The sequence below is a fragment of the Cetorhinus maximus genome, chromosome 22 (assembly GCF_964194155.1).
Source record: "Cetorhinus maximus chromosome 22, sCetMax3.hap1.1, whole genome shotgun sequence".
NCBI classification, from domain to species: Eukaryota; Metazoa; Chordata; class Chondrichthyes; order Lamniformes; family Cetorhinidae; genus Cetorhinus; species Cetorhinus maximus.
In genome coordinates, this window is record NC_135900.1 from 67,418,309 (window position 1) to 67,438,621 (window position 20,313).

Consider the following 20,313-nt stretch of genomic DNA (forward strand, 5'->3'; position numbering starts at 1 on the left):
CCACCACCCCCGGTGTACTCCCTCTAGTCCCCTACCCCAACCCCTCCATGGGACATCCCTACACCCAAGACCTGCATGAGACCTCCCCCGCTGAGTATATGCCACCCCAACTGCCACCTCCCTCCCAACTGCCCCCCCACTACAGCAACCAACCCGGCTGTCGCACCACACCTCCCCCTAAATGCCCCCCCAGACTGCAACCTTACTGACTGCCCCATCCCCCCAACTGCACCCCCCCACGACTGCATGCCCCCACCCCTGAATGCACACTGCCCCAACTGCATCCTTCCCTGACTGCAACCCCGAGTGCACCCACACCGGCTGACTTACCCCTGACTACACCCCACCGCTGAATGCATAATTCCCCAACTGCACACCCTTCGACTGCAACCCCACAACTACACACACCCTCCAACTGACCCTCAGACCGACCCTCACTGCCCCCCAAAACCCCCGATCCCCCCACTGACCCCCACCGAGCACTCGCCCGTTACCCAACCGCCAACCCTCACCTGCACACCTGGCAACACCCCCACTCCCCAAGTCCGACCCATTGACCTGACAAACCTACTTTCTCCCTGGTTTCAAAGTGGCTGGACCTTTAAACTTACCTGATTTATGGCAGCTAGTGCTGTAAAAAAGGGGCCATGGCCTCCTGTATCTGACTGCGCAGCCTTTGACTGAAGGCCTATGGAGCGCACTGCCCTACACAGTTCTCGCCTGGCCCGAGTTGGAAGGTCGGGTGAGAAACGATCGCCTGGATTTCCAGGTAGGAAAGTAGGAGGGGAGTGGCAATCCAACTCTGATTGCCACTCTGCGGAATTTCAGGCCCTATATCCCAGAAAACTGTGGATGCTCAGTCATTAATTATGTTTAAGGCAGATATCAATAAATATCTGGGTACTAAAGGAATTACGGTAAATGGAGAGAGTGCAGGAAAATGGAGCCCCTAATCGAGCTGTCCCAGTACAGCTACAACACCAGCATCTACACGGCAATGCAGAAACCTGCCCAGGTATGTCCAGGACACAAAATGCAGGACAAGTACAACTCGGCCAATTACCCTCCCCATCAGTATACGCCCGATCATCAGCAAAGTAATGGAAGGGGTCATCACAGAGCTATCAAGCGACACTTGCTGAGCAATAGCCTGCTAACTGATGCTCAGTTTGGGTTCCGCCCAGGCCACTCAGCTCCTGATCTCATTACAGCCTTGTTTCCAACATGGATTAAAGAGCTGAGCTCCAGAGGTGAGGTGAGATATCAAAGCAGCTTTTGACTGAGTGTGGCATCAAGGAACCCTCGCAAAACTGGAGTCAATGGGAATCAGGGGGAAAACTTTCCGCTGGTTGGAATCACACCTAGCACAAAGGAAGACGGATGTGGTTGTTGCAGATCAGTCATCTCAGCTCCAGGACATCACTGCAGGAGTTCCTCAGGGTAGTGTCCTAGGTCCAACCATCTTCAGCTGCCTCATCAATGACCTTCCTTCCATCCTAAAGTCAGAAGTGAGGATGTTCGCTGATGATTGTACAATGTTCAGCACCATTCGTGACTCCTTAGATACTGAAGCAATCCATGTTCAAATGTAGCAAGACCTGGACAATATCCAGGCTTGGGCTGACAACTGGCAAGTAACATTCATGCCACACAAGTGTCAGGCAATGACCATCTCCAATAAGAGAGGATCTAACCATCACTCCTTGACATTCAATGGCATTACCATTGCTGCATCCCCCACTATCAACATCCTGGGGTTACCATTGACCAAAACTGAACTGGATACCCATATAAATACTGTGGCTACAAGAGCAGGTCAGAGGCCAGGAATCCTGTGGTGAGTAATTCACCTCCTGACTCCCCAAAGCCTGTCCACCATCTACAAGGCACAAGTCAGGAGTATGGGAATTCTTTCCAACTGCCTGGATGAGTGCAGCTCCAACAACACTCAAGAAGCTTGATACCATCCAGGACAAAGCAGCCCACTGAACTGGCACCCCTTTCACAAACATTCACTCCCTCCACCACCTATGCACTGCAGAAACTCACCAAGGTTCCTGAGGCAGCACCTTCCAGACCCACGACTGTTACCATACCAGAAGGGCAAGGGCGGCAGATCGATGGGAACACCGTCACCTGCAAGTTCCCCTCAAAACCACTCGCCATCCTGACTTGGAAATATATCACCATTCTTTCGCTGTTGCTGGATCAAAATCCTGGAACTCCATTGCTGACAGCCCTGTGGGTGCACCTACATCACAGGGACTGCAGCAGTTCAAGAAGGTAGCTCACCACCACCTTCTCAAGGGCAATTAGGGATGGGCAAAAATGCTGGCCTAGCCAGCGATTCCCATGTCCTGTAAATGAATAATAAAAAAGAATGATACAACAGACTCAAAGGGCTGTCTACTCCAGCTCTTATTTCTTAATTGTTTGGATCTTTAAAGTGAAAAGCTGCCCAGGTTTATCCTGTCCACAAAAAGCAGGAGAAAATCCAATCCAGCCAATTACTGCCCCATCAGAATACTCTCAATCATCAGCAAAGAGATGGAAGAGGTCACTGACAGTGCTACGAAGTGGCCCTCATTCACCAATAATCTGCTCACCAATGCTCAGGTTGAATTTTGCCAGGGCCACTCAGCACCAGATCTCATTACAGCCTTGGTCCAAACAAGACAAAAGAATTGAGTTCCAGAGCAGAAAGTGAGGTGAGAATGACTACCCTTGATATCAAGGCAGTATTTAGCCAAAGTAACATCACGGAGTCAAAGTAAAATTAAAATCAATGGGGATCAGGGGGGGAAAAGTCTCCACTGGTTGGAGTCATACCTAGCACAAAAGAAGATGTTTATTGTTGTTTGAGGTCAATAATCTCAGTCCCAGCACATCACTGCAGGAGTTCCTCAGAGTAATGCCCAAGGCCCAACCATCTTCAGCTGCTTCATCAATGAATTTCCCTCCACCATAAGGTTAGCTGATGATTGCTCAGTGTTCAGTTTCATTCACAATTCTTCAGATAATGAAGCAATCCATGCCCACCTGCAGCAAGACCTGGACAACACTCAGGCTTGGACTGACAAATGCCATGTAACATAAATATGGCAGGCAATGACCATCTCCAACACCTTGCCCTGAATTTCAACGCCATTACCATTGTTGAATCCCCACCCACACCCTGGGGATCACCATTGACCAGAAGCTTAACTGGAACAGCCATATAAATAGTATGGCAGACTAGATAGGAGGCTGGGAGTTCTGTGGGGAGTGACATACCCGACTCCCCAAAGCCTTTCCACCATCTACAAGGCACAGTCATGATTCTAATGGAATCACCCCACTTGCCTGAATGAGTGCAGCACCAACAACACTGAAGAAGCTTGACACTGTTCAGGACAAAGCAGCCTGCTTGATTGGCATCCCATCCACCATCTTAAACATTCACTCCCTCCACTACCAATGCACAGTGGTAACAGTGAGTACCATCTATAAGGTGCACTGCAGCAACTTGCCAATGGTTCTTTGACAGCTCCTCTCAAATCCATGGCCTATACCAACTAGAAATCCAAGGCATCCAAATCCAACACCTGCAAGTTCCCCTCCAAGTTACACATCATCCTGCCTTGGAAATATGTTGCTAATTCTTCATCATCGCTGGGTCAAAATCTTGGAGCTCCCTCCCTATCATCACTGTGGGTGTACCTACAACACATGGACTGCAGTAGTTCAACATGTGGCTCACCTGATCGGGGACAATTAGGAATGGACCACAAGTGCTGGCCTTGCCAGTGATGCCCACATCACATGAACAAGTTAAAGAAAAAGTGTCTAAACTGTCAAGCAGTTTCAAACAAGATCCAACAAATAGCTGTGAAATGGTTTTATTTATGATGCTGATTAAGGGAACAATATTGGCCAAGGCACTGAGGGAGCCCCCTTATCTTCAATAAATACTGTCAATGGCTTTTGAACATCCACAACAAACAATGGCAGAGGCAGGCACGTTAACGTTTTAGTTGAAGCTCTATGTGCAACTTTGACAACTCTGGAGTAATTTTGAACAAATATTCCACTGTCTACCTGTGTATGATTGACTTTTGTGAGGAATAAGAACATTTATTATGTGGAACTGAGGGACAAAAGTGAGCAACAGACAAGAAAATGGCAGGACAATGAACTCTTTCATTTCAGTTGGACTTTCCAAAATATGTGTAGAAACAACATTTTGCATCCAGGAGATTCTGTTTTTTTTTCCTTTAGCCATTGATTTGCATAGGTTTTCCATCATCCACCCATCAATTTTTAATTTTACATTTACATGTAGAAGTCAACAAATTCCCATGGAATTCAATGATTGTGCATTAGAAGCTGCAGCCTAGTAGTTCAATCAGCTTTCTGATGAGTTTAAAGTGATAGAACACATGTGTCTTGCCCCTTGGGTCCACTTATGGTGAAAACCTCTGGCCTTCTGGAAGCTAATTATGGAGGTGAATCAACAGATTGTGGAGATTCTGGCCATGCAACACACCATAGAGTATTTCATAACATTTCAAAGCAGGGGTGGGGGTTCTTAAACTCTGTAAACAAGCTCTTACTTAAAAAACACTTTCACGCACTTATAATCCAAAGCAAATTTGATTTGGGGATTCTGTAGCTGAAATTGTCTACTGTATCAGACAAGGGGAAGGCAAAGCAATATTCCTCCAGCTCACTTGGCGAATGATGATTGGATACCTCATCCAATACTAAAGAAGGTAAACTAGGGTCTTCAGACCCTACAGGACTTTAATGTGTTGGGGGTGGAGTGGAGCGGGGGTTGGCAGTGGTTTGGTAGTGTAGGGGTGCTGATGGTGAGGCCTTATGGACATCAGATTCTGTCCTTCTGGGTCACGGATACTGTGTGCCGCAAGTACAGTTGATTCACAATTCTGTATTCTGTATGCTCGAATGTTTATTATTTCAGCTGTTTCAAACTAATAAAAAACATTTTCTGCAAGAGCTGTGCAATTTTCCTTTGAATATTCAACACTGTCTTTCAGAGGTTAGGGTAGGGCATCCTTGCTAATATATTAATATTTGTAGGGAGCCCATTGGGACATTCTGGTATTTGCAAGGGGGCCCAGAGGTGTGTCAATTTTCGCAGATGAGGTTATGGGGTGTGGAATGGGAAGAAGGGATTACTGGAGTAACAAATGGGGTCTGGTACAGCCTCTCAGGACAGATAAAGGAAGATGACAGAATCTTATGTGATGAGATTGGAAAGCTTTGCACAGTTAATAATGTTATAATGGGTGACTTCATTCCGAATGCTTAGATCAAAGTGCAGCCCAGAAGCAGAACAGGGAACTGCAGTACTTGACTGTTTCCCGATACAACAGGAACTATGTGGTCCTGCTGCAGAAGGGACAGGTTCGCAGGGCTTTGAGAACAAAGCACGTTTGGTAACGCAGTGACCTGACTGTGGCTGAGTTCAAAGTTCAAGACGTTTAAATGATTATAATGCACTCCCAGTGCACATTATCCAGGTTGGTAAGTGTGGTGAAGAAGAGTGTAGGATATCTCGCACAGACAAGCAACCCTAAAATTTTAAACAGGCATGGCAATTAATTAAAAGGCCACATCCCCTGATACTGTTTAATGACAGTGGTCAAAATTATAAATAAGAGAAGGGGAATGCAACAGTTAAGCAATAAGATCCAAAAGTAGTGGATGAAGTCCAGAGTTGATAAATGCAAAATAATATTATGGGAATGAGGAGTTAATGAGATGTGTTTAATGGAGTCAAAAGTGAGATTCTACATGCACAGTGTAGAAATGTCCCCACAAAGTAAAAGGGTGGTAGTGCCAAATCCAGAGCCCCCTGGTTTTCCAGAAGCATACAGTGTAAGATAAAGCAGAAAAAGAAAGCTTTTGACAGTCACAAAAAGCTTAATACTGTAGAAAACTTAGAGGTGTATAGAAAATACAGGGATTAAAAAAGGAAATTAGGAAAGCAAAGAGAGGGTATGAAAAAATATTGGCAGGTAAAATCAAAGGAAAGCCAAAGATGTTTTACCAGTACATTAAGGCCAAGAGAATAACTAAGGGAAGGGTAACGCCTATCAGAGATGTACATGATAACTTTTGCATTGATGTAGAAGATGTGGGCAGGGTTCTCAATGAGTACTTTGTCTCTGTCTTCACTAAGGAGAGGGACGATGCAGACATTCTAGTTAAAGGGGAGGAGTGTGAAATATTAGATACAGTAAGCATAGTGAGAGGGGAAGTACTGGAGGGACTGGCATCCTTGAAGGTGGATAAATCACCAGGGCCAGATGGATTGTATCCCAGGCTGTTAAAGGAAGCCAGGGAGGAAATAGTGGATGCGCTGATGATCATTCTCCAATCCTCACTAGATATAGGCAAGGTACCAGAGAATTGGAGGTCTGCAAACTTTGTACCATTATTTGAAAAGAGTGGGAGGGATAGGCCAGATAATTATAGGCCAGTCAGTCTGACTTCGGTGGTGGGCAAATTATTAGAATCAATTCTGAGAGGCAGGATGAACTGTCACTCAGAAAGGCACAGATTGATCAGGGATAGTCAGCATGGTTTTGTTAGGGGAAGATCGTGTCTAACTAACTTAATCAAATTTTTTGAGGAAGTAACAAGGCGGATTGATGAGGGTAGTGTAGTGGATGTTGTCTACATAGATTTTAATAAGGCATCTGGCAAGGTCCCAGATGGCAGCCTGGTCAAAAAAGTGAAATCCCATGGGATACAGGGGAAGGTGGCGCGTTGGATCCAAAATTGGCTCAGCGACAGGAAACAAAGGGTAATGGTTGATGGATCTTTTTGCGAATGGAAAGGGGTTTCCAGTGGTGTTCCACAGGGCTCAGTGTTTGGTCCCTTGCTATTTGTTGCATATATTAATGATTTGGACTTAAATGTGGAAGGAATGATTGGGAAATCTGCTGATGACACAAAAATTGGCCGTGTAGTTGATAGTGAAGAGGATACCTGTTGTCTCCTGAATTATGTCAATGGTTTGGTTGAGTGAGCAGAAAAGTGGCAGATGGAATTCAATCCAGAGAAATGTGAGGGAGGGCAAATAAAGCAAGGGAATACTCAATAAACAGGAGAATATTGATAGGGGTGGAGGAAGTGAGAGACCTTGGAGTGCATGTTCACGGGTCCCTGAAGCTGGCAGGAAAGGTGGATAAGGTGGTAAAGAAAACATATAGAATACTTTCCTTTCTTGGATGTGGTGTTGAATACAAAAGCAAGGATGTAATGCTGGAACGGTATAAAATGCTGGTTAGGCCACAGCTGGAATTTTGTGTACAGTTCTTGTCACCACATTACAGGAAGGACATAACTGCTCTGGAGTACAGAGGAAATTTACAAGAATGTTGCCAGGGCTTGAAAATTGCAGCTCTGAAGAAAGATTGGATAGGCTAGGGTTTTTTTCCTTAGAACAGAGGAGGCTGAATGGTGACCAAATTGAGGGGTACAAAATTATGAGGGGCCGAGATAGAATAGACAGGAAAGACCTGTTTCCCCTAGCGGAGAGGTCAATTACCAGGGGGGCTGCAGATTTAAGGTGATTGGTAAAAGGATTAGAGGGGACATGAGGAAAAACTTTTTCACCCAGAGGGTGGTGGGTGTCTGGATTTAACTGCCTGAATTGGAGGCTGAAATGCTCAACTCATTTAAAAGATACCTGCATCTGCACCTGTACTGCTGTGACCTGCAAGGCAACAGAACAGGAGCTGGAAAGTGGGACTAAAATGAGCATCTAATTTCTTTTTTTTTGTCGGCGTAGACACAAGGCTGAACGGGCTCTTCCTGCGCCGTAACTTTTCTACGGTTCTATGGCACTTTGTGTTTATTCGAATCCAGATCTCGGAGACCTGCTGGAAAAGCCTATGAGACTGTCAGTGCAATATTCAACTGTAAAACAAGGATTTGTTTTGTTAAGGCAGAGTACAAATCTAAAGATGTTGTATAATTGATGGGTGAGACACTATTCTGGCACATCCATCTGCAGCTCTGATCATTCATCTTAAGATGGAAATGGCTGACCACAAGAGGTTACAGATGGGTTCTGGGGAATTCTGGAGATGACTGTGCAGGAGCTGGAGAAGTCAGTGCCTGAGGTTCATGGGATGCATTGGGACAGGCGGAAGTAGAACAATGCAAGATCAGCCACTCTGAGGCAGGATGTAGAGAAGGGGCAGTGTAGGAGAAACTGTAGCAGATTGTGGTCAAGGTGATAAAGTGCCATAGATAGTCACTGAAACTTTGAGAGAGAGAGAGAGAGCGAGAGAGAGAGATAGAGGGGTGATGAGCTAGCTGCTGATGTGACCATGGACCACTTGATTTCCACCCAACCTCACTCCCCCTCACATCAGTCTTCTCCTTCTGTGTTCCTGCTTTTAGACACCCATGAACTACCACTTGCCCAGCCATAGGGGCACCAGAAGGAGAAATGAGAGCAACAGTACACCGCTGAAGAGGAGGCCCCATCACTTGATCTGACACTTGCAGCCACCAGCTCAAGCCCTGGCACTGCTTTTACCTTGGAGGCTTGTGTAGATTTGGGATCAGCACACTAGGACAGGTTGGGTGCAGCCATGCCAGTGGTAAAAGATGGCCAGCTCACCAGAGGGCTCTCTCGTTGTGGTAGATGAGTCTTGCTGTCGAGGACTAAGATGAGGACCTCGATGGGACAGCATAAAGGAGGGCACTGAATGGGCATGTGCGCTGAGGTGCTGGGTGCATTGGCTGACCTAGCAGGCAGACACCTGCCACTGTCAAGGAGCATGGAGAAGTTGACTCCAACTTGACAGAGCACAGTGCGCAGAGCTTGCCCTCTCTGCAGCCTCAACTCCATCTCCCTGTTGTGCTGCAGACTGAGAGGCACAGCCACTGCTGCCCCAACACCTCTTGATTTCTTTATGTGTACAGGTCACTTACTCCTCTGCCACCCCTGTGAGGATGCAGCAAATCTCTCTGGCAAATGCAGGAACTCACCAAAGCTCCTCCAAAAACATCTAGATTAATTTCAGACACTTTAATAAAAAAAAGTTCTAAAAATTTAACTTGGCTACAATGAGAGTTCCTTTAAATATTATTAGCCTCAGGTCCATCTTTGCTCCTTTACACTTCTTTTCTCATGACTAAACAACTCAGGTGTTGCCCAGACCTGTGTTGCCCAAACTTGGGATCCTGGCATCAACAGTGCACATGGAGCACATCACTCCAGAGACTTGAGCAGAAACTCTTGTCTAATATTGGAGAGCAGCACTATTGGAGGTGCCTTGCTTGGCTATCAGTGGGTTAAAGGAAAGCCCTCTCAAGTGCAGAAAAGCAGGGGCGGTTTCTGGGTGTCCTGGCCACCTTCATCCCTCAGACAGTATCAAAAACACAGATTATCTGGTAATCTCTCTCATTGCTCTTTGTGGGATCTTGCTGTGCATAAATAAACTGCTCATTTCCTTATGTTGCATTAGTGACTGAAATATTTTGAGTTGCCCTAGTGATGTGAAAGGCATTTATAAATACAAGTCTTTTTCTGCTGCACTTTGATCTGGTGGCTTGCAGGGTTATAGAAGGTAATAGGTCTGCACAGTTTCAGGGGAATGGAGGAATGAATTGAGCTGGACTCGAGCTGCTGAGTCTCCAAAAGCATGAATAAAGGCAGCTTGTTCTTCAGACAACGCGAGTGTCCTGGCCAGTACAAGGACAGCATGGAATTTTCTTACCATAACACAATTTCTTCCCTCAAAAAGCACAGACTTCATTTTCAACCCGTAATCAAATTCTGCCTTTCTGACCCCACTTTGCTACCTGTGGTTTCATGAAATTATTTTTACTGAAAACCAATCTGCTTTAAAAACTATTTTGAGCAAGGAATTCTGCCATGTTCTTATCCTAACTTTGATTTTTTTTTACTGCAAACTGTCTTCTTAAATTCCTCTTCCCTGTTTCATCCACCTTCCTCTCCCCCAATATATATAGGGTTCTTGTGGATTTCTTTGTCGCTAAAATAGAATTCATCCAATCAGCTGCCTCTGCCTTGTCCTTCTCTTCCCCTAGCCTGCCAGGCCAAACTTAATTTAAAGCTCACTGATCTCACATCTTTCTTTAATTTCTCTTCTACCTCTTATTCCCTCTTTGAGCTAATCTTGTCCATGAAACCCATCTCGTACACCTTGACCCTATTCTCACTAAACTGATTACCCATCTTCCTTTCCTGGTTCTCATGGTAACTGATCATGTTAAAGGTTCTCTCCCTTCAGTTGCTGTCCTCTTCCCTTTAAATCTGTAGTCATCTCTTTTCTCCTCAAAAAAACAATGCTCAACCCCATCGCCCTTGCAAACTCCCTTACCTCTCCAAAGTCCTTGAACATGTTATTAGCTCCCAAATCTGTGCCCATTTTTCCCGGAACTCCATGTTTCATCTTCCCAGTATTTAGTTTGCAGGAAATGTTTGCTTATCCAGTACTGGATGTCAGATACGCAATATGATCATTTGCAATGGGAGAGATGTTGAGAGAGGTGGTGCTGAGATAAAGCTAGGTAACGTCATGTTACATAACAGATATTATATAATCTCCAATCAGGTTCGCCCCTGTCACAGTACCGAAACGGCTCTTATCAAAGTCACAAATGACATTCTATGTGACTGTGACAAAGGTAAACTGTCCCTCCCTGTCCTTCTTGACCCGTATGCAGCCTTTGACTACACCGTCCTCCTCCACTGTAGTTCAACTAGGTGGGACTGCACTCGTCGGGTTCCATTCTTATCTACATACACATAGCCAGAGCATCACTTTTTGCAATTCATTCATGGGATGTTGGCTTCGCTGGCTAGACCAGCCTTTATTGCCTATCCCTACTTGCCCTCAAGATGGTTGTGATGAGCTGCCTTCTTGTACCGCTGCAGTCCATGTGGTGTAGGTACACACACAGTGCTGTTCGGGAGGGAGTTCCAGGATTTTGACCCAGCGACACTGAAGGAATGGCAATATATTTCCAAATCAGGGTGGTGGGTGGCTTGGAGGGGAACCTCCAGGTGGTGGTGTTCCTGTGTGTCTGCTGCCCTTGTCCTTCTAGATGGTAGTGGTCGTGGGTTTGAAGGTGCTGTCTAAAGAGCCTTGTAGATGGTACACACTGCTGCCACTGTCCGTCGGTGGTTGTGGGAGTGAATGTTTGTGGATGGGATGCCAATTAAGTGGGCTGCTTTGTCCAGGATAGTGTCAAGCTTCTTCAGTGTTGTTGGAGCTGCACTCATCCAGGCAAGTGGGGAGTATTCCATCACACTCCTGATCTGTGCCTTGTAGATAGTGGACAAGCTTTGAGGTGTTAGGAGCTGAGTTACTTGCAGCAGGGTTCCTAGCCTTTGGCTTACTCTTATAGCCACAGTGTTTATATGTGTGGCCCAGTCCAGTTTCTGGTTAATGATAGCCCTCAGAGTGTTGATAGTGGGGGATTCAGCAATGGTAATGCCATTGAATGTCAAGGGGCGATGGTTAGATCCTCTCTTGTTGGAGATGGTCATTGCCTGTCACTTATGTGGTGCGAATGTTACTTGCCAGTTGTCAGCCCAATCCTGGATATTGTCCAGATCTTGCTGCATTAGGACATGGGCTGCTTCAGTATCTGAGGAGTCATGGATAGCGCTGAACATTGTGCAATCATCAGTGAACATCCCCACTCTCTCAACCCCTCCACTGTTTCAAATTATCAGACTGCTCATCCGACATTCAGTACTGATGAGCAAAAATTTCCTCCAACTAAATACTCGGAAAACAAAAGCCATTGTTTTTGTCCCAGCTACAAACTCCGTTCCCTAGTTACTGACTCCATCCTGCTGTGTGGCAAATGTCCGAGACTGAACCAGACTTTCAGCAACCTTGGTGTCACAGTTAACCCTGAGATGAGCTTCCAACTACATTTTCAGACCATCATTAAGACCACCTATTTCCATATCTGCAATACTGTCTAATCTCCTCCTTGTCTCAGCTCATCTGCTGCTGAAACTCCCATCTATGCATTTTTCGCCTCTAGGCTCGACCATTCCAATGCATTCCTGCCTGGTCTTCCACATTCTGCCCTCCATAAACTTGATGCCATCCAAAACTCTGCTGCCCGTTTCCTAACTTGTACCAACTACTGTTCACCTACCACCCAGTACTCGCTTATACACTGGCTGATTAAACAATGCCTCGATTTTAAAATTCTCATCATAGCTTTCTAATTGTTTCATGGCCTTGCCCTTCCTTAATATATATTATTATATATATAATATATATTATCTCTATAATCTCCTCCAGATACAGAAGCTTCTAAGGTATCTAAATACATCATTGAATTCTGGCCTCTTGAGCATCCCTGATTTTAATCGCTCCACCACTGGCGGCTGTGTCTTCAGCTGCTTAGGCCCAAAGCTCTGAAGGTCCCTCCCCAAAGTTCTCCACATTCTTACCTCCATTGTCTCCTTTAAGGTGATCCTTAGAATCTACCTCTTCACCAAACTTTTTGTCATTTGCCCTATTGTCGTCTTTTGCGGCTCAGTGTCAACTTTTTTTTAATAATGCTACCGTGAAACGCATTGGGATGTCTTATAACATTAAAGGTACAATATATATACTGTACAAGTTGTTGATGTTTTATATTGTGTTCGTTGGCAGTGGAGATCATACAATAATTTTCTGCCGAACTCTGTTTTAGACACACGCCTAGTGGAACCATCACACTGCCTATTGCTTGTCTGGAGCGAGGGGCCTGAATTTTCATGGTTGGGACTCATCAAAGTATTTTAGGTTAGCTGCCAGCACTCAGTGAATGCACTCACCCATCTCACCATGGTTGGGAGGTGATGTGGGGAATGGGGTGGGGACAGAAGGGAATCTGTTAATTTCTCTATGGAGTCCATTAAAGGCAGTCACCCAGTGGAATAGGAAAATTGGGGGCACAGAGTGGAAAGCCGCTGTGTGGCCAGCAGTAAGCCTGAAGATGTTTGCTCGGCCAAGAGTCTCATTCAAAGAGGTCTTTTGTAATCTGTTTTGTAGAGCCAAGAGCATATCCCTCCGCAAAACCCCTAAGCTTTGAAGGGATCATTGTTTCATGGGCCCTGGCAGCCTTCCAGTTCCTTCTCAAATTGGCCATTCTTCGTGTGCAAGCTTGGCCAGTACATGTTGGCAGTCCATTTGACTGTGGGAGGGCCTCATGCCTGCATTTCCTACAAAAGCATCTCAGCTAGTGCTTGGCAACAAAAGCCCCTGACTGGTGTTTTCTCTTGCCTACTCCAGGGACTCAAGACCCATTTGCACCATCCCCACCATTACCCCTGCTGAGACGGTCTAACTCAACACAAATGAGAGACAGTGTGTTTTCTGAGGAACACTGCAAAATATTCAGATCCTAAAAATGTAATGGGATCATAAAGTTGAAGGGATTGGAAAGATGGGTGGAGTTAAATCAAGGATGTTGAATCAGAGATAATGAAAAGAAGCAGCCTAGAAATGATTCTAAACTACAGAAGTGCCCTGGCGAATATGAGAAAGGAAGGAATTCTCCAATTGAACTACAGTGCTCAGCAGAATATGGAATTATTATATAAACTGACAACCTGACTTCATTTCCTCTCGTATTCCATAGATATTTAATGAATCACCAGGCATTCCACAACTATCTGACCAATACTCAGACAATTATAATTTGTTGCTTTGTGGTATCACCTGAATAGCCATTTAAAATAAACTATTATTGGTTCAATTTGGTTTGGCAAGCAATTATGGCATATCTGTATCTTAACTTTAGCCTTGTGTAACATTTGCTAATAGGGGAGATCAGGCTCAGTCACACTTTAAAAGTAGCTGCTGAATAACAAGATGTACTGAACTTTGCAGTTATTTAAATTATATTTTATTGTATCCTTGGATGCATTAATACAGCATTTTACCAAGTGCCATTCCCTCGCCTCCTCCCTGTCACCTTGCACATTCTTCCTTTTCGAATAATGATCCAGTTCCCTTTTGAACACCTCGACTGAACCTGCCCCCATCACACTTTCAGGCAGTGCATTCCAGATCCTAACAACTCGCTGGGTTTAAGGTGTTTCCTGGTGTCTCTATCGCTTGTTTTAACAATTACTTTAAATCTGTGCCCTTTGGTTCTCGATCCTTCCACCAATGGGAAGTTTCTCCCTATCTACTCTGTCCAGATCCCTCATGATTTTGAAGACCTCCATAAAATCTCCTCTCAACCTTCTCTTCTCTAAAGAAAACAGCCCCAGTTTCTCCAATCTATCTATGTGACTGAAGTTCCTCATCCCTGGAACCATCCTCGTGAATCTTTCCTGCATCCTCTCTAATACCTTCACATCTTTCCTAAATTCTGGTGCCCAGAACTGGACACGATACTCCAGTTGAGTCTGAACAGTGTTTTGTACAATTTAAAGTTACTTCCTTGCTTTTGTATTCTATGCCCCTATTGATAAAGCCCAAGGTACTGTATGCTTTATTAACAGCTGTCTCAACCTGTCCTGTCACCTTCAATGATTTATGCACATATACACCCAGGTCCCTCTGCTCCTGCATCCCCTTTAGAATATTTTATAAAGGCCCAGATCTTCTGCTTTCTGGATGGTCATACCCTGGACGTATCCCAGAAGATGCGCTGGGGGACCCTTCGCAAGTTCTAATGCAAGGATTCTGCTGGAATTGCACAGAATTGCTGTAAAATCAGTAATTTAAAGGGTAAATTCACTAAGCCTGCACTTCCAATAAGAGCCATCCTCAGAGGGAGATCACAGGCTATATGACAGCTCACCCTAGCAGTGGGAAGTACCTTTAGATGAGAGAGGGGAAATGTGGGAATAACGATGCAGGGGAGTGCACATTTCAGGGCAGTGATTGCTTTAATGTTCTGTTTGGTATCCTGGTAAATCAACAATGATAAATTCCAGCAGCTTTTCCAGTCCCTTTTGTTTTCTCCTATGCAAAAAAAGGCCTCTATCATCACCCACTATAGAAAGGAACACGAGTGGACAATTATAATTGGTGCTTCTGGGTCCTGGTCTTTGATGCATGGTACAACAATCCCTGTGGCATGAGAATGAAAATAAGTATTATAAAAATGACGCACACTGCTTGGGTTCTTTCAGACTATGAAGCTGATTTATGCCAGCCCAGGGGGAGTGGTAACAGTGAGCAGGCCAGCAAGGTGATCCTTCCCTCAAGACTTTGTCCGATGAGAATTCTGGCAGATAACCGAAAAAAGGGAAACACTGAAAAATGGATAATGGGATGTCTACAGTTTGATTCATTTTTTCCACGTCTACTCTATTTGCAACGTACCTTGTAGCCTTCGACATTTGACTCATTGTCCAATGGCTTGACCGCTTCCCAGGAAATTCTGAAGTAGGTACCAAGCATTGTGGTGTCGATTATTCTTGGAGGCTTGCTAGGAGCTGGAAAATAATTCAATAAAATTCAGATCAATGGTGGATAATTGACAAGTAACTTTGGAAGAAAAAAACAACTTCCACAGGTGGACTGGGTTTTCCTGAGATATCTTCAACTCAGCTTTTCAATTGAATTGTCAGCAGATGTGATCAATTTTAAAACTGAAAGGATACTGAACAGCAATGGGAAGATATTTGGGAATTTTCAGGCTATCGAACAAACACCAACAGGGACTGTAAAGTTTATTCTCCTGCAACAATACAGACTACCAGAGACTCTTGCACTCTAAGTGTGGGGTGAAAAATTAGACCCATTTGTGCCCATTATTTGGGCACAATTGTCCTTAGCACACCAAAATGGTGTCTGCAGTGGCATGTGCGTGCTCTTATGAGGTAAATCACACCCGAAGCCATTTTGGTGGAAGCACTAATGTGAGCACAGTGAATGTTTGCCAGTAGTATGCTGAGCAGGCAGGTCATGATGTTAATTTGTGTGCAACACCGATTGATGCCATTTTGGAGTTCAATACTCCAGCCAGCTCCCTCGCTCAATCTCACACAGTTCAACACACAATCAGCACCAGGAAGAAGCCTCCACTGGCATTATTTTGAGGAATCATCAATTGCTTACGGGTTTGTTGCTAGTTGATTTCTTCTGCTTGTTCCTACAATTCTACCACTGTTTGGTGCTTTCTATGGTGGTTTCAAGTTGCCAAATTCTATGGGGAGTGGTATGGAACTTGCTGAAGGACTTTCAACTAGCTATAAAGCTTCTGTATAAACCTGTTGCTCCCAGATATAGGTGCACTAGTAAGCCTTCCTCCTGGAATATAGCAGGACTGGGAGAATGAGCAGAGGCCACACCGAGCAGGACAAACTGCTAGGAGAGGGAGGAGGAGAAGAGCTCTCAGCAGGAGGGCATATCTATCTAGGGTCTTGAGGGAGCAATTCTCCTACCAAAGCCTCAGTGAGGGACAATGTGAGAGATGTCAATGCTTTAGTAAGGCATCCATGAAATCTGCCACTCGTTGCAACCACAAATGTAACTTTATACCAGGGCAAGGATGGCATTGTTTGAAGGTGACTGTAATAATACCATCCTTACCCTGGTATAAAGTTACATTTGTGGCTGCAACGAGTGGCAGATTTCATGGATAGCATCCTTATTGAAGCATTGACATCTCTCACATTGTCCCTCACTGAGGTTTAGGTAGGAGAATTTCTCCCTCAAGACCCTGGACCAGATATGCCCTCCTGCTGGGAGCTCTTCTTCTACTCCTCCTCCCTCTTCTAACAGCTTGTCCTGTTCTCCTCTATGCGTCTAGCTCTTTCTAGGCTGGAACTGAAGATTTTGCAACTTCACAGATTGCTATCCACTGCTGCTTAAGAGAGATCACTGAAGTTCTCTGTTCAAAGCGAGCTAACTCTATTTCCTTCTGTCTCGGCAGAGATAAGTAATGAAATAAACTCTCAACTTTATGAGGATTAAGCCTTGCCACGTGCAGGGTTCCACCGACTGTATGAATCACTTTATGGGTTCTGCAAGCCAACTCTGCTCTCCAATACCCTCAAAGCCCAGCTGGTGTGTGACCATAGGCAGCTACTCATGCAGATCAATGCCTGATATCCTGGCAGCATCACAGTGCCTTTGTTCAATGGCAATCCATTCCAGCTGAATTTAGCCACAATGGCATACTAAAGGTTGCGAGTGGGAGGCATGAACTATATGCTTGAAGACTGGCTGATGACTCCATGGCTGATGTAGGTCCAACCTACACACACACATGCACAGTACGCATAGAATGAAAGCCACACAAAATGCGGTAGAACAGGCCACTGGCATGCTGAAACAATGCATCCACTGTGTGGGCCTCTCTGCAGGAGCTCTGTAGTACTTGGCAGAGTGGGTGTCAGGATTTGTAGCTGTCTGCTGCATGCTGCACAACCTGATCGTCATGAGGGGAGAGCCTCCAGAGAATATTAGCCCTCTGCTGATGTGCCTAGCCAATCAACATTGGGATTAGTGCTGGCCAGATGGAGAGATCATTCACATGAGCAGGCAATACAAATATATCGTGATCCCTGCTTCCATTTTTGCCGGCTGTTCAATTGGGTCTCCATGGTCTCTCCTACAGCTGGAACTCTTTGCCGTGTTATTTTTGCATTTCTTTTTGGTTCTGCTAATACTCTCAGAATGGATTATTGCCTCAACAGCAGTGTCCTCCAGATAGTTAGATGGGAGGAAGGGGCTGGGCTCAGTTAGAGGGATTAGAGTTCCCTACTTCCTGATCATTTGTTAGCGCTGGAAAATTCATAGAGGACTTGGATGAAGATAACATTACACTTGCTTCTGGCACCCTGCATTGTTCAATAACCTATTGCCATCGCTTTACATATGGAGGATGCTGAATGAGCTATTGGAAGACTGTGAGGAATGTCACAAATTGGGTTGCTGCCTCTTCTTGTTTCTAACTAAGTTGCAGTGTTGTGAAAGACTTCACCCTTAACTCAGGAAGATTACTCAGGGAAAGCCAAACAAATGAAGCTCAAGGAAGAACCCTGTTAGAATCTCAGCCTCTTTGGTCTGTTTAGTAAGTTCAGCTGAGGGGTCGGAGGGGGGAGAGCTTGATGGAGGCATGCGTGTTAGAGTTGGCTGGGCAGGTGTGGTTGGGATGGGGCGGCAGAGGGGCGCTAAAATTGGCTTCAGCATCTTCAGATGGAAAAATCAGCAAGACTTCCCACTCCTGATTACTGGGCAATACTTCTGTCTGAAAGTACACCTGGATGGGAATGGGGGAATTGAGCAGCGTTTCATGTACCTGTGGTATTTAATTGTTCGATTATTCTGTGTTCGATTATGCGAGTGCGGTAACTGATTTATGCTCACTCTGCTTGAATGGTTAGGTCTGGGTGTTGACTCGGAGCTGAAGTAAACAGAAAGACCTAAAAGGTGAGCTGTAAGCATGAGTGCAGACATTTTGTGATCGCAGGGATATTTTAAACCTCTTGCAAATAAATCTGCTGTACACTTAGAAACTCGTGTCATCTCTGCAAAGCTCCAGGTGTATAAAATATATAAAAAATTGGAGAAACACAACAGTACCCTTCAGATTAGAAGGGCCTCAGAAGTTAAGTCATTTTAAAATAAACAAATACTTGCAACGATAATGCACCTTATCATTGAAATCTCTCAGGCTTCACAGAGAATTTTCTAGGACGGTGCCTCTACACATGTGCAGTAGCCACGAAGAATCATTTCACAATCAACAGCAAGGTGTTAATCTGCTTTGTTGGTGATGCCATCAAGGGAAGGATGTTGGCCCAAGGCACTAGAGCAACTCCCTGATAGTTATTTAACTTGCACCATGAAATTTTTAATATAGAACTAAACGGGAAGATGTGGCCATTGTATAAGATTTCATCTGACTGACAGCACTTAACAGTGCAGCACTCCCACAGTACCGCCTGCTGGAATTATGAGTTGATGGCCCGGTATGGAGCCTGAATACCCAACCTTCTATTTTGGAGATGAGAATGCTCATCCTTCAGCCAAACTGGCACAGCAGAATTTCAGATGATGAATAGTCCAATAATTGACAGCCACATCTTTACAACAAGTGATTCTGAAATCTCACATCACTAAAGTGATACATACGTGCTTTCCTTGTAGTGATTGCAATTTGTTGACTAGAAGGGCCAGCTCCTGCTTTGTTGTAGGCCCTGACTTCCACATAATAGCGTGTATGGGGTTTAAGGTCTCTGATTCTTGCAGTCGTGTTAGTTCCAATTGTTCTTACTCGCTGAGCAGCTGCCTCGGTGTCGACGTCCCTTCGGTACCTGATCTGCAAAGAGAGTAGATGAATACAATTGGGGGCAATTAGTGTTTAAAGTAACTTCTGCCTTGGTTCAGAAACTCAAGCAGTAAATGTCCAGCCTTAAAGCAACAGGGTTGTCTGTTGAATCTGCTAGTGGGGAAGAGGGTAAGGGTGCTACGGATGACTGAGGGCTAGGAAAAATGTGGGTGGTAGGGATTTTGCAATTGGCTTCAGTATCCCAGGTTAAGAAAGGAGTAAAATCAGCCAGAATTACTGCTTCTGATTGCTGTACTCTTGGTGGATGGGAATGTGTGGCCACCCATTCAAGGGCAGGACCAGGCTTGCCTATGGTGCTTGCTGTGGTTCACACTGAGCATCAAAGTTCATACAGTAAATACAGTCATGTCGCCAAAGATACTGGGAAATTGCACTCTACCTCAGCATGGGTCAATGTATTCCAGAAAACTGGAAGGGAGGAGATCAGCAACAACTGACCCTGCCCCCAAACCCTCTCCCATCATCATTTAATCTAATCCACCCAGCAGGCTAACAACAGGATCACATCGGTTGCCCATTTTACACTCTGCCCAATGTTACTTTCCACTGACATAGCTGTTTGGATTAGGTTAAAATTACCCATTAAGAACATTGAGAATAGGGTCAGGAGTAGACCATATGCCTCGTCGAGCTTGCTCTCTCATTCAATATGATCCTGACTGATCATAGTCCTGAGCCTCAACTCCACTCTCCAACCCACTCCTTCTATCCCTCGATTTCCTGAGAGAACATCTACCTACATCAGCCTTAAATATATTCAATGATCCACAACCCTCTAGGGTAGACAAGGTTCACAACCCTTTGAGCGGTGGTTAGCGCCAACACCCTGCAAAAGAGGAGAGCCACCCAGCGCAGAAAAAGGATGAATGATCTCCTCTATTCCACCAGGGTAAGTCACTCTTCTCAGCACTCTTAACTCTCACACTCACAAACCTATCACACAACCACAAGGATCACACGCCTCAAGGGACAACACCACTAAGTCTCACA

At 45.1% G+C, this 20,313-nt stretch overlaps 1 protein-coding gene across 1 annotated transcript in view; it reads right to left on the bottom strand.

The window, feature by feature from the left end:
• Positions 1 to 20,313, bottom strand: part of cntn1b (contactin 1b) — a 595,565-nt gene that overhangs the window by 90,710 nt on the left and 484,542 nt on the right. Inside the window, exons 20-21 of the mRNA XM_078568473.1 lie at positions 19,107 to 19,293; positions 15,345 to 15,457 (exon numbers count right to left, since the gene is read on the bottom strand). Of these exons, the coding sequence (XP_078424599.1) occupies positions 15,345 to 15,457; positions 19,107 to 19,293 (300 nt within the window). The remainder of the gene's footprint in view (positions 1 to 15,344; positions 15,458 to 19,106; positions 19,294 to 20,313) is intronic.